At 32.6% G+C, this 15,254-nt stretch overlaps 2 protein-coding genes and 1 long non-coding RNA gene across 3 annotated transcripts; 2 read left to right on the forward strand and 1 right to left on the reverse strand.

The window, feature by feature from the left end:
• The first annotated feature begins 2,208 nt into the window (after positions 1-2,208).
• On the forward strand, positions 2,209-4,762 carry LOC114378015. Its single transcript, XM_028336524.1, has 4 exons — positions 2,209-2,599; positions 2,792-3,366; positions 3,503-4,018; positions 4,213-4,762. The coding sequence occupies exons 1-4, from the start codon at positions 2,374-2,376 to the stop codon at positions 4,378-4,380; spliced, it is 1,485 nt and encodes a 494-aa protein (XP_028192325.1). The 5' UTR covers positions 2,209-2,373; the 3' UTR covers positions 4,381-4,762.
• Positions 4,763-7,556: 2,794 nt separating this feature from the next.
• Positions 7,557-8,271, forward strand: LOC114378026. Its single transcript, XR_003659243.1, has 2 exons — positions 7,557-7,697; positions 7,910-8,271. It is a non-coding gene; the product is annotated as an uncharacterized LOC114378026 (long non-coding RNA).
• A 3,724-nt stretch (positions 8,272-11,995) lies between these two features.
• On the reverse strand, positions 11,996-14,338 carry LOC114378033 (pectinesterase-like). The gene is made up of 2 exons (XM_028336540.1): positions 13,193-14,338; positions 11,996-12,968 (listed from the first exon to the last, which is right to left on the reverse strand). Exons 1-2 carry the CDS (start codon positions 14,190-14,192, stop codon positions 12,271-12,273), a joined length of 1,698 nt encoding a protein of 565 aa, XP_028192341.1. The 5' UTR covers positions 14,193-14,338; the 3' UTR covers positions 11,996-12,270.
• Positions 14,339-15,254: the final 916 nt, after the last annotated feature.

The following is a 15,254-nucleotide window of genomic DNA, read 5'->3' on the forward strand; positions in this document are numbered from 1 at the left end:
TTAGCTGATTGGCCAGATTAAGAAAATTAGCCAGTGCAAAAATCCTAAAATAACTCAGGTATTATTTTTACATGAACGTCGATTGCGTTTAAGGTAACTTCTTTGCAAACAGATATTATATGGTAAAAAAATTTTAGTAATAAAATTTCAAAGGAGATTATCGTCCTTTGTTAAAAATATTGTTTTAGATTGGTTTTATAGGTCCATTCCATTTTTTAAGGGAAAATGCTTATGCAATTTTTCTTATGTAGTATTAAATATATATTGGCAGAATAAATTTTATTCAATTATAATTTATCTTATAATTAAATATTGTTAATTTTTATAATTATTATTATAATTGATTAATGATATAAAACTATATATTAAAAATAAACTCTTGAAATCTTTTTATTAAAGTGAGAAACAATAACGATCCGTAAATTTAAGAATTTATTTTATTTTACAGTATTGAAAATTATCCCATCACAGCTGGTCATTTGATTTGGTGATTTCAATTGAAATACATTTTTAAAATCCATTTTGGTGTTTCCAACTTTCCATTTGAAATCTTGGTCAAAGCGATTATCATTCTTTTATTAACGACCATTCTGAAACTTTTCTTCTTGTATTTTAGAAAAATAAACCAGAATAAATTTCAACTCATACGTGCATATCTTATCGATAAGACCAACGGCGATTCGTTTATTTTATGCTAAAGGAGAAAATAAAAATAGAAAAGGCAACGTCGAGGTAGATTCTGCATTTCTTTGTCTCTGTCTCTAATAAATTTTAAAATATTATAATCAAAATTAAAAATAATTAAAAGACTACATAATCAAAATTAAAAATAATTAAAAGACTACAAATTTATTCAACATATACTAGTAACACGCGTGTGTGTGGAAAGCTACGAGTAGTCTTGTCGCCCATGTATCTTGCAAGTTGCTTTATGTTAAAGTGTAAATATAATATGCATCTCTTTTTCAAGTAACTCAAAATAGAACACGAGATGTGAGATGTGAGAATAGTTATTTTTATATGTAAGATTAAAATTAAAAGTTAAGATTAAAATATTTTAAATTTAAATTAGAGTTTTATCTAATCATAAAATTTTTATAAGATTTAAAAAAAAATCAAATATTTTAAAGATTTAATTTATGTTAAAATTATTATTACAATCATCGGTGTTGTCGTAACCACATTCATATTAAATAGAGCAATTATGTTAAGATTTAATTTATGTTAAGATTATCATTACATTCATATTGAATGGAGCAATTATGTTTATTTATTTTCTCTTTGTAAGCGCGTTAATAGTGTAGATTATATTTCACACAAAAAATAGTGTAGATTATTTCATTGAGGATTTAATGTTGTTAGAAAATAAAGATTTAATGTTGTTAAAGGTGAGAATTCTTTGATTCAAGAATAACACATCAAATAAAGATACGTTAAATTCTAAAAGCAAAGAAAAATATTTAAAATAATTTGTGTTTTTATCTAATTTTTTTAACTTATTGATTTAATAATAAACTTGAAAGTCTACTAAATTTTTATAGAGTTTACTAAAAAGAAAATTCACACATAATTCAACTCCCATAAAATAAATAAACTTGTATAGTTAAAAGTTTTATAACGATGAAGATTGTTTCATCTTCTAGCTTCGTGGTTCACTCTTCTTAAGAATGTTGGTTAACATTTGTTCAAAAAAAAAAAAGAATGTTGGTTAACATTAATATTTTGTCATGACAATTAAATGATTTAAGCACCTTTGATTGCAAGGTTGATCTAGATACTCCGAAACACAACTAAAACGGGCTAATTGATGTAAACAGAAACAGAGGTTCTTCTCTCCAATTTTGACAAGTGGCGTGACTGTCGAATTAGAAGAGACAAAAGTGGCAAAAATGAATACTTTAGTTAAGAAACAACCCAAGTAAAATTGAGTATGGTGCATTTACTATAATCTTGGCTGTACAGGAGTACCAGCAGCCCACATAAGGACTAAATTGCAATTTTCAATCTACACATTCCAAATCCACCCACCAGATTGCCAATAAAACATCAAAACCGTTTATTATGATAAAAGCACATCTGACGGTAACAAATGATGCATCACTCGTGTGCCACATTAGTTGAACTTCACGGTAGCTTCCTCTATTTGATGATTGATAGTGATCCCATCTGCGGTTATAACTTTCTCATTAATGAGTGTGAAGTCACCTATTCATTCAGTACTAACAAAACAAAATACAATAAATTTGGTAAAGGGCAATGGCACTTTAAAGGGAAGAAAGCACCACCTGAAACCAGAAGTGGAAAGTGCTCCTAACATTAGATTAGACCCTCTACCATGCTCCTCTGCCTCTGAAGTCTGAACCTCCCACAGGAATGGCAATGGAGAAGACAACATTGTTTGTGTTGTTGCTGAATGTGCTTGTGTTCAGTGCCTCTCTTGTGTCCTCAGAGCAAAGTCATGTCTCAGCTGTAGGGGACCCAGGAATGCAGAGAGATGGTCTGAGGGTGGCCTTTGAGGCTTGGAACTTCTGCAATGAAGTTGGTCAAGAAGCTCCTCACATGGGTAGTCCAAGAGCTGCTGATTGTTTTGATCTTTCAGGTAAGCCATATCACCTGGTCCTCTAAAATTTATATTAGTCCAGTTTATCACATATTTGGTCCTCAATGTTGGGTCACATATTATATATGTAATTTGTTATGTCCACTCCATATTCTATAATTTCCTTCGTATTTTTAGCTTTTCAAAATTGCCAATGTGTTTTCTTCTGTTGAGAGTTGTTGTGATGGCCAGGTTCTCTGACTCACAAGGTCACAGAAGCTGATAACAGACTTGGGGTGGGGGACTCATTTCCTGGTTTAAAACCAGAAAATATCAACAACACAGACCTTTATGCAATTGAAAAGGAATTGTATTTGGGTTCTTTATGTGAAGTTGCAGACACCCCAAGGCCTTGGCAGTTTTGGATGGTAATGCTGAAAAATGGTAACTATGACACCAGGTCGGGGTTATGTCCTCAGGACGGGAAAAAGGTACCCCCTTTTAGCCCGGGAAGGTTTCCTTGTTTTGGACAAGGGTGCATGAATCAACCCATCTTGTGTCATCAATGGACACAGCTCAAAGATGGCACAATGCAAGGGGGGTTCAGTGGTACTTATGATTTGGATTCTGGTTGTGGAGGTGAACACGATGGTGTGTCTTACTATGAGGTAGTTTGGGAGAAGAAAGTTAATGTTGGGAGTTGGGTGTTCAAACACAAACTAAGGACTTCAAAGAAGTACCCTTGGTTGATGTTGTACCTTAGAGCTGATGCAACCAAAGGATTCTCTGGAGGTTACCATTATGACACTAGGGGAATGCTAAAAACTGTGAGTCCAAAATTTACATTTCTGTTCAATTAATATTTAATAGTTAAATTAGCGAGCCATACATATGGTACAATTTCCCTCAATGCATCTAGTTTGATTTGACATAATTAACCATTTGGTTTGGTTAATGATTTAGCTTCCAAAGTCACCAAATTTCAAGGTGAGGTTGAGCTTGGATATCAAGAAGGGGGGAGGGGCCAAGAGCCAGTTCTATCTGTTAGACATTGGAAGCTGCTGGAAGAACAATGGTGCTCCTTGTGATGGAGATGTACTCACTGATGTCACTAGATATAGTGAGATGATCATAAACCCTGAAACCCCAGCTTGGTGCAGCCCCAAAGGCCTGGTTAACTGTCCACCATTTCACATCACTCCAGACAACAAAAAAATATACAGAAATGACACAGCCAATTTCCCCTACTCAGCATATCACTACTACTGTGCTCCTGGGAATGCTCAACACTTGGAGCAACCAGTGAGCACTTGTGATCCTTACAGCAATCCTCATGCTCAAGAGATAGTTCAGTTGCTTCCTCACCCTACTTGGGGTGAGTATGGCTATCCCACCAAAAAAGGTGATGGTTGGGTGGGGGATGCAAGGACTTGGGAGCTTGATGTTGGAGGGCTATCAAGTAGACTCTACTTTTATCAGGTCAATAATTGAACCACTACTACTGTACCATTTTTACTTTTTGAAACATTTTTATTGAGATGTGTAAAATTGTGTTCAATGATTTATTTATTTTTTGAGTCCTATTATAATTTTCAAAATAAATATTTCTTTTTTTAATTTCTTAACAAGTGTCCTTAGCATGACCCTTTAATTTATCTTGTAATGTGATGCAGGACCCAGGCACTCCTCCTGCCAAGAGAATATGGACATCTATTGATTCTGGTACTGAGATATTTGTTAGTGACAAAGATGAAGAAGCAGAGTGGACTCTTAGTGATTTTGACGTCATTCTAACACAATCAGGGACCAACTTGATGAACAAGGCTGAGAGAAAGAAGTAAGGAATATTGATAATGGACTAAACTTTTGGGATTTTAGATAGTCCACCAAGTGTAGGCTTCTAAATCATAGGGGTTACAGCACATTTACACGAAAATAATTTTCATTGGTCAAATCCTGATCATAGGATCTTGAGTTGTGCATGTTTGGACTGTAATTTGCACATTCCAAATCTTAGTTTGGAGATTGTGAATGTTACATCCACAAAATAACGTCAAAATCATGATCGAGTTGCATTTGAATAAGATTTTGAACCCCAGATCATGATTCGAGTAGACATGGAAAAGAGTTGTTTTTTTGGGTCAAATAATTGTTTTTTGTAAACTGTAATTTGAACACGACCGTAAAGTAAAATGATTTCACTAACTTTTTCTAATTCTGGCATATTTGCTATTTGGTTTTCGTTCGTGATATAGTTTTTATGTGTTTTTTAAGATAATAGTAGTAGTAACTTTTTAGTTAAACTTGCCAGAGTAGAAGCAGGCACCCCAAGGCATAATAAATTCAGCTTTAAAGTTGAATAATTATAGTTTGATTACTGTTTTTAAAATAAGTTTTTAGCATTTTAATTTGTTATAGATTTATTAAAGGATTATTTAATAATTGTTTAACTTTTTTCCATTCTTTTTTTTTTACCACCCAATCAACCTTATATTTCAAATTCACCTGTTCTAATTAACCAATACACCTTTTACAAAATATCGGTGCATAACTTGAGTGGGATGGGAACGTACCATGTGTGTGTTTGGCACCTAACTTGTTAGGTTTTGACCATCTTGTACATTGTTTACCACAAGATCACATGTGATCCATGGGATATGGCATTTGGTATTTGGTAATACGTTGGTTTGTTTTTTGAGCCAGACCTATACATCACAACAAACAAACTAGACCATAGATTTTCCTGCATAGCTGCTTTATTGTTTTGAATACTTGCTAAATGTCGAGCTTCGGAAATTCGTTTATATTTAGTGCCAGTATTAAACATAATAATGTGTGATAGGAATATATTGATGATAATTATAACCATGAAATGGAACGAGCCAATTAGGTGATGATCATAGTCGTGAAAATTGACTTTGGGTATTGAATTTAGAATTTGCATCCTATGCATCCTAGGGGAGCAGATATGGTAGTTCGATTATTTCTTTATCTTGACCAATGACGGCCTAATTAATTTTCAAAATTTTCATGCTTGTTCCTTCCCTTCACAAAGCAATCTTATATTATTCAATAAATGTTCTTACAATTTTTAATATTTTAAGAAAAAATATTAAATGAGAAAATAATATATTTAATATCTTGGATATTTAAAAATAATTTAATACTTTATTTATCAAATATATTAAAGAATTAATAGAAAGATTTAGAATTATCTGTCCAAATATTCATATGCAGTGGTTAACAACAACAACAAATCAATGATCTGGTGATTTTATTTGGTGCATTCGTTCAAATACGAGCCTTTGCCCCGATGGTTTTACACCTATCTTTAGGCCTTTGCTCCAAAAACACTGTTGATCATTACTGATCCAGTCGAGCCTATCTAGTGAGAGAAGTGTTCACCAAATGGATTTGATGAATTTTGGAGAGAAGAATTATTTGATTCAATTATTTTGATTTTGTTAATTTATCATCTAAGGTTTAGTTTAAAATTTTAACTTAATCCAATCTAATTTAAAGTGATTTGGATTAGATCAATTTTCGTTTTAACCTACTTTTAAATTATTTTAGAAAATATTAAATAAAAGATGAAACATATAATAAATATAATAAAAAATATCAAATATTTTATTTATATGTAATTATATAACTAATAATATAATATTTATGTATCTTAACTCTTAACTCAAATAATTAGTAAAAATATCTTTAATTAAATATATTTTTCATAAACAGATATAAATTATATGATAATTTTATAAATATATAAAAAATAAAAATAGAAATGAGCGATATTATAAATTTATGAAAAAAATATATACATATGTGTAAATTCGGTTTTGATTGATTTCTAAAATCAAATCAGAGATCCAATAAAAAATTTAGATTTTCCAATTTATTGATCTATTCAATTTTCAATTTATTTAGTTTTCAATTTTGGTTTTTTCGGTCCACTTTGGATTCAGTTTATGAACATCTAAGTGAGAGATTATGGTTCGTTTTTGTTGGTGTAAAAAGAAGATGAAAGAAAAGAATGTATAAAAAAAAGAAAACAATTATGTTTCCCTTCTATTATTTTAATGAAGTGGAAAATGATAAAAACAATATTTTTCTTTGACCGGAAAGAAATTAAAAAAATATAATTATGTTAATAATTTTTATATTTTTAATATAATTGTGAGTAAAAAGAATATTTTTTAATGTCTTAACAAATATTTTATCCATCTAGAGAGATAAAAGAATTATAGGTCTCAATTTTTTTTTATTTTCCACTTTTTTATCAATCAATAAATAAGTTATAAAAAAAATCAAACAATAAATAACAATTTTTTAGGTTTAATTATTTAGATGATCCCAAATTATTTAAGAATTTTAAGGAGGTCTGTAAACTATTTTTTTTAATTGGGTCTTTCATCATATATATTTTCTAGCGGTTTTTAAAACGATCATAAGTTAATATTTTATAAGGATTTCAAAATGCTAATAACAAGAGAATAGAAAATATTTTTTACGAAACTTTTTCCAAACAAAAGAATATTTTATGGAAGATTTCAAGAATTTGTTTAGTATGCCAAAAAAATTTAATAACCATATTATATAGCTATAAAATATTGAAATTTTTTATTAATGATTAATTTTTTATGATAAATAGAACACTTTTAATGAAGTCTTTTTCAACAATATTATAATGTAACATAATTGCTCATCTGTTACAAACGGAGTCAAAAGTTAAGAGAAAACCATCAAATACTAAAGTTGAATGTTGATGTACCGTTCAAAATTCGGCTAGCAAAAGGAAAGCAGTACCACAGTACTACAAACCAAAAGAAAGCAGTACACTTAACATCTCACATTCCAGAAGTTGTTGTCTGTTGTTTTAATTAAACTATGACAGTTTGAGCTAGCTAGTAGTACACTAGTACCCATAAGTGAAAGTAGTACAGCTAAATTTTCATAGCACTGACATCATTCATGTACTACAAAGTACAAAACATTACTTCTTCTGGGATCATTATATAGGGATTGGATTGAATCATACCTGCATTCAAGAGTGCATTTTGTGCGTAATGTAGTTAATTAGACAAATTTCTAATGTGAGAATCTTTCTGAGAATGAGATGTTGCTAAATATTTCGGATGTTGTCGACAAGGATGAGGTAATAATAGTTAGAGACAGGACAAAGCAGGGGAACAGGCAGAGCATGGATGGAGCTATCAACACAATATTGTCAAGAAACTGAGAGTGAGAGGAGAAATATGTTGTGGTTCTGCTCATGCACTGCCTCTTCCCTGGCTCTGTCTCCATTTCTCCTTCCCTTATTTATTTTTTGATTTATTGAGTATGATCTGTTTTCAAATGTGTTCATAGGTTCAACTTATTAAGGTACGAACATACTCTGGGCATTGAAAACTGGTTTGACTCTTGAACATATTCCGCACCACTAATCTTTCTTGTAATCCAGGCTCACGCACGATCACTATAAGGTCCCACATTCTTAGTGGCCTAATCGTTGGAAAATGCTACTTTGGCACTACTTGATGAATTGTATGGCTGGGATTTTTTTCCCCTTGCTTGTAGAATCCTCTCAATTTATGTAACCATCGTGTACTCATTTACATGTCATCAAATTTTGAATGAGATGTGATATACATAGAACAATTTGTATGACCTCATTTTCTGTGTTTATTTCTCTCCATCAATATCATTTTCTAAAACTCAAAATTCTCTCTTTTTTCTTAGTTGTAGAAGTTATTGTTTAAGTAACATTTCTCATTTTTAATTCCTTATAACTGTTTTATTATTATCATGTTATATGTGTTAATTCTACAACTGCCTTCTCATTTCCATAGTTACTTCTGAGCCATCAGACAAATCCATTGCTGTCTGGCTGAGTTTATTTACTGTAATGTTACTATTTTCTGAACAATTATTGCTTTTGTTGTGTGAAACTTGATCTACAAACATGAGAGAAAGGTAAAAGCAAAGAAAACGAGAGAAAAAAATAAAGAAATTTGCAGCATGTACAAGAAAGTGTGATCTGATACACTCGGAGTAACCATGCATTAAGTTTCTTTCGGGGTGTGGCATATCAAATAAGTTTTTAAATTTTCCAAGTGATTGGAAGATTAGGAATTAGGATGTTACTTGCCAAAAACCAAGCAAAAAATTATCATGAAAGAAAAGTACAAAGAGAGTGAAAGATCACAGAATATCAGCAGGTTATCTGAGTTTTGTTTTTCAGGAATATGCTGGATGGTCTAAATTGAACAGATTACAAATTCACCAACCAAAGCTATGAATGCCATTAAAACACAAGGGAAGCACAGAGAATAAACACACTTGTAACTAGGAGAAAGATAAGAACATTATTTTATTCAAAAAAAGAAGCAGGGACTTCTGGAATTACATGCTGGTATCACAAGGACTCGGTTGAATCAATTAGGACACAAGGTGAGCTTCTTTCACCGCAAGTTTATGGTCCAATTTTCCAGATTCTATGAACATTAAATCATCCAAAAGAAACACATAATGCTCTTGAACATCCCCTGCACTCTTTTGTCCTCCAACCATGGCTGCAACAATCTCCCACCGTTCCGGGTGGTTCTCATCTACCACGGCTAAGGCCTGCTCAAACAACTTGTTCTCCTTCCAACTCCACCCACACAAACCCTTGGGAAAATCATCCATGTCACTAGTTCTGGATGACATCTTCAGAGGGCTATGACGAAACTCGGGATTTACCATAATTCATTTACATTATGCCTGCAATGACCTGCAAAATTGCCTTGTCTTTCGTGTCATTACAAAGGGTACATGAGATTAATTAAAATTCAACTTATGATAATGAAGGGCTGATTCTTTTGTGCCGAAACAGCAAACTGTTAATAAAATAGAGACAAAATGAAGTACCTCACTATTCATTTCTTGCAAGAATTAGTATCTCCATTTTATTTTATTCCAATTCCATTTTGCAGCACTTAATGTCATGTGGTGCTAGCCGGCTTCATGTGGAAATTTATACATAATAAGTGGAACATGGAAGAAGAACGATCATAAATCTTCCGCATATTTTCTATCCACGTTTTTCTTTCTTTTCCAAATTTCAACATGTTACTCTGCAAGGATAGTAAAAGGTTGAAATTTGGTCGTTAAGATTGAACATTGCTTGAGCCTAGACCTTTCTGTAAGATTCGAAACGATTCGATGCCTTACCTATCGATGGTTAGTATGTGATCAAAGGCTAAGATCTTGAAAGCAAAATAAGTGAGTAGAACATAAAGGAGAACCAGGTGGTTCGTGGTACGAGGAAAGAGACATGAGGATTGAAGTGACAAGAAAGTCATGAATTCGAATCCATCTGCTAACATTTCCAGTTGTGATTTTATGTTCTGGAAAAAAAACTCAAGTATCGAACCAATCACTTATAGTTAAGACGAGATAGGTTCACATGATTTTGATCATTTCTAAAGACAAACCAAAAATCAGACTTATAAGATTAATTTAATGTCTGAGAATGAGTGTTTAAGGATTGAAGGAAGAAATAGAGAAAAATCATTAATTCAAATTGTTTCATGGGCTTTCTTGGGCTTCCAACATGAGATTCTCTAATATCCGGGTGGTAAGTTGAATCCGATTCCACGATTGTCTTGGAGTTTGTTTGTTTTTATAAAAAAAAAAAAAAAAATTGATAAATTTGTCGTGGATTTTGTTAGTAATGGTTGTGCCATAATTAATAAACTCCAAGACATTACTCTTAGTCATCAATGTTGAAGGAACTTACTCGGTCGTGTTCTAGGGTCATTTTTCCGTGTTGAGTGAAGTCAAGTTGTAGTATATGGCTAAGCCGGGTTCATCATTTTCTTTTATTTCCCGCTAGCTTAACTTTTATCTTTTTACTTCTTTTTTTTTTCTTAAGAGATTTTTGTTACTTCTAGTTGATGTCTTGTAGAGGTTATAATTTTTTCTTCGGGACGTTTGCTCCTTTTGCACTTAAAAAAATGTGACAACTATTTTAAGTTTTTAATTAAGTGAGTTTACCGTTGGAGTAAAGGGTTACTATTTTTTTTTAAGATGATGAAAGGGCTACTAATTTAATTTTGATATAACAATATAAGATTCATTAAAAATAAATTAAAAACTCATGAATGGATTCTTCATTACAAATTCTCTTAAAAAGTTCTTAATTTTTATACAACACTAAACCGATGCTAGCATTTTTAACGCAAATCCTGATGATGTTTTAAGCTGTATATCTTATTATAAAATTTCTATTTTCATGCATATGACAACACAGTTGTTTTTTGGATCAAATGTTGTGTACAATAAGACCTACAGGCTACAAGTCAACACCTGTCAGCCTCAACTTAGTTATAAAAGCATGAATATTATTAGTGTTTTTTCTTCTTCTTTGGGAGACAATAAAAAAATAACATAAATATATAATACTTTAAATTAAGTATCTAACAAGAGGGAAGATCAACTTACTTCAAAAAATTACTCTTTATCATAATCATTTATTTTTTAAAAATTTAATGATTAAAATTAACTATTTATTATAACTATTAAATTTCAAAGAAAATGAATAATGAGGATGAAGAATAAATTAATCCCTCCTCATTTAAAAATTATATTTAATTATTTAAAACTAGTCATATCAAAATTAAATTAATTTTACCAAGATCTAAACTAAATAAACACTTACGAAAAAAATATAAAAATTTATACAAATTGGAGTCACCCAATAAAGAAAAAAGAATGGTCAAGTATATATAATTTATTGTATAAAAATATAAAAAAATTAATTAATACTTACTATTTAAAAAATAATTTTTATTTTTTATTTTTCACTTTTTGAAAAAAAACACTTATTTCTCATTTTAAAATTTAAAGATGAAATTAATTATTATTTTTTAATTGTATTATTATTGAAAAAATAGCAATATATATATATATATATATATATATATATATATATATATATATATATGAAATCTCAAAATAATAAATAAGAGAGATAAGAAATTATAAATAATTTTAAAAAACATAAGCTTGGTATGGATTTCTTGGTTTAAATAATTTAGTCTTAGAGTGTTTTATTTAATATTTTAGAAAAGAGCAATAATATATACAAATATTTTTCAATTACTATATTATATAAACTTAAATGCGATTATTAAATTTTAAAAAAATACCATTAGCCTTTCTTATTCTTTATTAAAAATCACAAATAGAGTTTTTATTTGTCCATAGCATATGATGGATCATTTATCGATAGATTTTGAGTATTTATTTGTCTCTGTATATTGGGGTAAATTTAAGTTTATTTACAAATGATTTCTAAACTATTTTTTTTAAAAAAAATATTTTTATACCATTTCCTTTTCCTCAAATTCTCCAAGAAAAAAGAAAAAACTGGAATCCTGAACTTTAGTTTGGCAAATTAAGTAGTTTCCATTAAATAGCCAAAAGCAAAATTCCCATTGCTTCTCCCATCATCAGTCTATGTTATATGCATACTGAAGACAGAGATGAAGTGGTTGATACAAAAAGGCATAAATCATAAATATGAAAAGCTTATTGAATGATTACAAATCAGCTCCTCAGACAATGGAGTGGCTATGTGTGACTGCATTGAAATTAGGTAATCGATTTCCTGTTTATAGTTTTATTAATTTAGGTAGGCTAAAAAAGAGATTATAACACTCAAGATGCTGGTTTGTCTCGGATCCTTAAGCTTTGGTGAAGCTAGCATCGAAAGGAACGCCAGCAGCAGGCAACCAAGTGCTAGCTTGGAGCCAAGGCTCAGCAGTGAATTGTGCAGCCTCCTGCTTGCTAATGAGACCTTTGCCAAACTTGGCTCTTGCTTGAGCAACGGAACCTGGTCCAGTGTTGCCAAACTCAGCGAAGTAGCAATCCTGTGTGTTTGGTTCAATTGGGTTCCATGGAATATAACCATCTGGCTGAATCAAGTCCCCGATAACATTCTCGATGAACACTGCCCTTGAGAATGCCTTCCATGGCCTGGCCAAGTAAGTCTTCACGCTCAAGCGGTCTGCCAAGAGGGTAGGGTCCGGCATGATCTCGCAGTTATGGAGGACTATTCCTGTGGGCATGTTCTTCTGCCCTGTGCCATCTGCCACCACTATGTTCTGCTGATTTGCCATGGGCTTCCTCACCAAGATCTTCGAGTTTTGGATCAAGGTGGTGGAGTATCCGAAAATGAAATCAATTGTTCCAGAGATTTCGCAATTGCGGTAGAACTGACGATGGGCGTGGGCATACAATGTGTCTTGGTAACCGCGCATAGCACAATCAAAGAACACTGAACGATCACCTTGCACGCGAAGTGCCACTGCTTGGTGTCCTTCTGCACCAGCGGTGTTCTCAAATGCAATTGACTTCGCCATGAAATCCTCGGCAACAGTAGCTGCACATTTTTTTTTAATTAGAAAAACATTATTAATTTTTTACTCTTCTTATTTATAATTATAAAACTTTTTTAACTAATTCATGTTTTTTTTTAAAAAAAAATATTTAATCATATTAAATATGTCAATTAATTTACTATATTATCATATTAATACGTTTATAAAAAGAGTAAAATAAATTTCTAAAACGAGGTTTGTAATTGGAGACGAAAGTTGGACTTACAGAAGGTGGCGGTTCTCATTGTCTTGGTACCCTCGTGAAAGTTCTTGCGGCCAGTGATGATGGTATTTGTGGGGCCATCACCGTAGATGAAAAGATTGGGCTTCTTCTTGTCAACGGTGATGTACTCGTCGTAGATACCAGCCTTAACGTAGATAATGTATCTGCCTTGGTGTTTCTTAGGGTAGGAGTTAATAGCGTCCAAAACAGTGGTAAATTGACCACTGCCATCCTTAGCCACAGTAGCATGGGGCAAGACTGCACCGTCGTTGAGCTGAGCCAAGAGCTTGCGATCAGCAGCGGAGACCCAAGTGGGGTAGCCTTCCTGGTCCACCTCCAGAAGGCGGCGAGAGGCGGGCTTGAGAGCAAGGTTCAAGTCCAAGGATTGGAGAATGTGTGAAATCCCTGACACGACATCGAGTGCCAAGCCAGTGAGTTTTCCAACGTTGTCCAAGCTCCCAGATTGCAGCTGCTCCTGCACCTTCTTCTCGCCGTCGGTGTCGAAGCCGTCCAGGCACGATTGCTGGTAGGCAACAACGGCTCCCAACCAGTTCTTGAGCTCGGCGGTGCGCTGGTGCACGTCCTGTAGGCTGCTCTCTTTGACCAACACGCCTGAGGCCTCTAGGTCGTGGATGGCGGACTGCAACAAGTCCTTACAATCCTCCAGAGCCATCTTCATTCCGGCGCTGCTGTTGCCGTGTTCCACCGTCAGCCTGTCGCTCATGTTGAACGCTTTGATCACGCTGTCCATCGAGGTTCTCACCACGGTTGCGATGTACTCCTTTGGGTCTGTGCTGTTCGAAGATGACAGAACCTCGTGGCACAGTTTCTGGTCGTCTGAGCCTTGGCACAACGCTGTCACGGCCCTGTTGCTGGTTTTCAATTCTCCTCCATTGTTGTTGTTGTTCACGCCCTTTGGGCTTTGAACTACAGCAACCACGCCAATTACCACACCCACCACTAGGATGAGAGAAACTGCGGAACCTAGTACTTTTCCTTTCATACTTTTTTTGTTATAATCTTTTTGTGGGTTTTTTTTTTCTTTTATTGATTGTTTCCCTCCGATGAGAGAAGCCAAATCGGAGAGAAGGGTTATTGGGGAAGGTACTTTTCCTTCCCTTTGCTAGTGTTTGAGGAGATTGCAATGAGAAACCACGTAGAAAGTAGGGTTGTATTTATACGTGATAATAGTTTCTAAAAATATGGGCATTCGGCAACTGACCCGTTCCGTGGGGAAAAGCTTTGGTTTTGTGGCGTTCTACCATAAATGGAACAAAACGACTCGCTAAATACGTTCCTCACAGTTATGGACCTCAACTTTGTTTAGCTAGTCTCAGGGATGAATCACTGGTGTGGAGAAAAAACAGTTAAAAAATAACTTTAAATAGGTTTATAAATTTTCTACCTCTATTTTTTTTAGGATTAAATCTCGTTACACATTTTTCCCCTGTACTTTCCCTTATTTCTCAAATTAACAGCATGAAAAAAAAACAGCAATCCAAAAAAAAGTATTACTAATAAAGAAAAAAGAATTATGTAATGAGCCATCAATAATCAATAATTAATTAGAAAATAGACGGAGTTTTATTTTGAAAAGGTTTACAATAGATGTATTTAAAATACATTAAGAGACTTCTATTTAATTAAAATAATTAATATGATATATATATATATATATATATATATATATATATATATATATATATATTGTTTATGGATGTACTAATGCACACACTTTTTTTTCTAATATGAGTGCATTTAATCCTATAAATTTTAGAAGGAAAAAAATCAATAACCTCCTTTGTATTAGTAGATATAATTTAAGAATATTCTAATAAATTCAAAAATCATTTCTCTCTTTGCTCTCGTCAACATTAAATTCACTCTCATTTTTTCCTTTTTCATCATCATTAAATTTCCAATATCTCTCTCATCTCTCAGCATATTTATTTTTTTGTTTTAGAAAGAAAAAATAAACAGCAAAGCAAATTACAAAAGATGAATAAACTGAATTCCAACTTCATCCGCTAACATTTGAGGTTGAACAGCATGAAGACATTAATCA

Source organism: Glycine soja, chromosome 2 (genome assembly GCF_004193775.1).
Source record: "Glycine soja cultivar W05 chromosome 2, ASM419377v2, whole genome shotgun sequence".
Lineage (NCBI taxonomy): Eukaryota > Viridiplantae > Streptophyta > Magnoliopsida > Fabales > Fabaceae > Glycine > Glycine soja.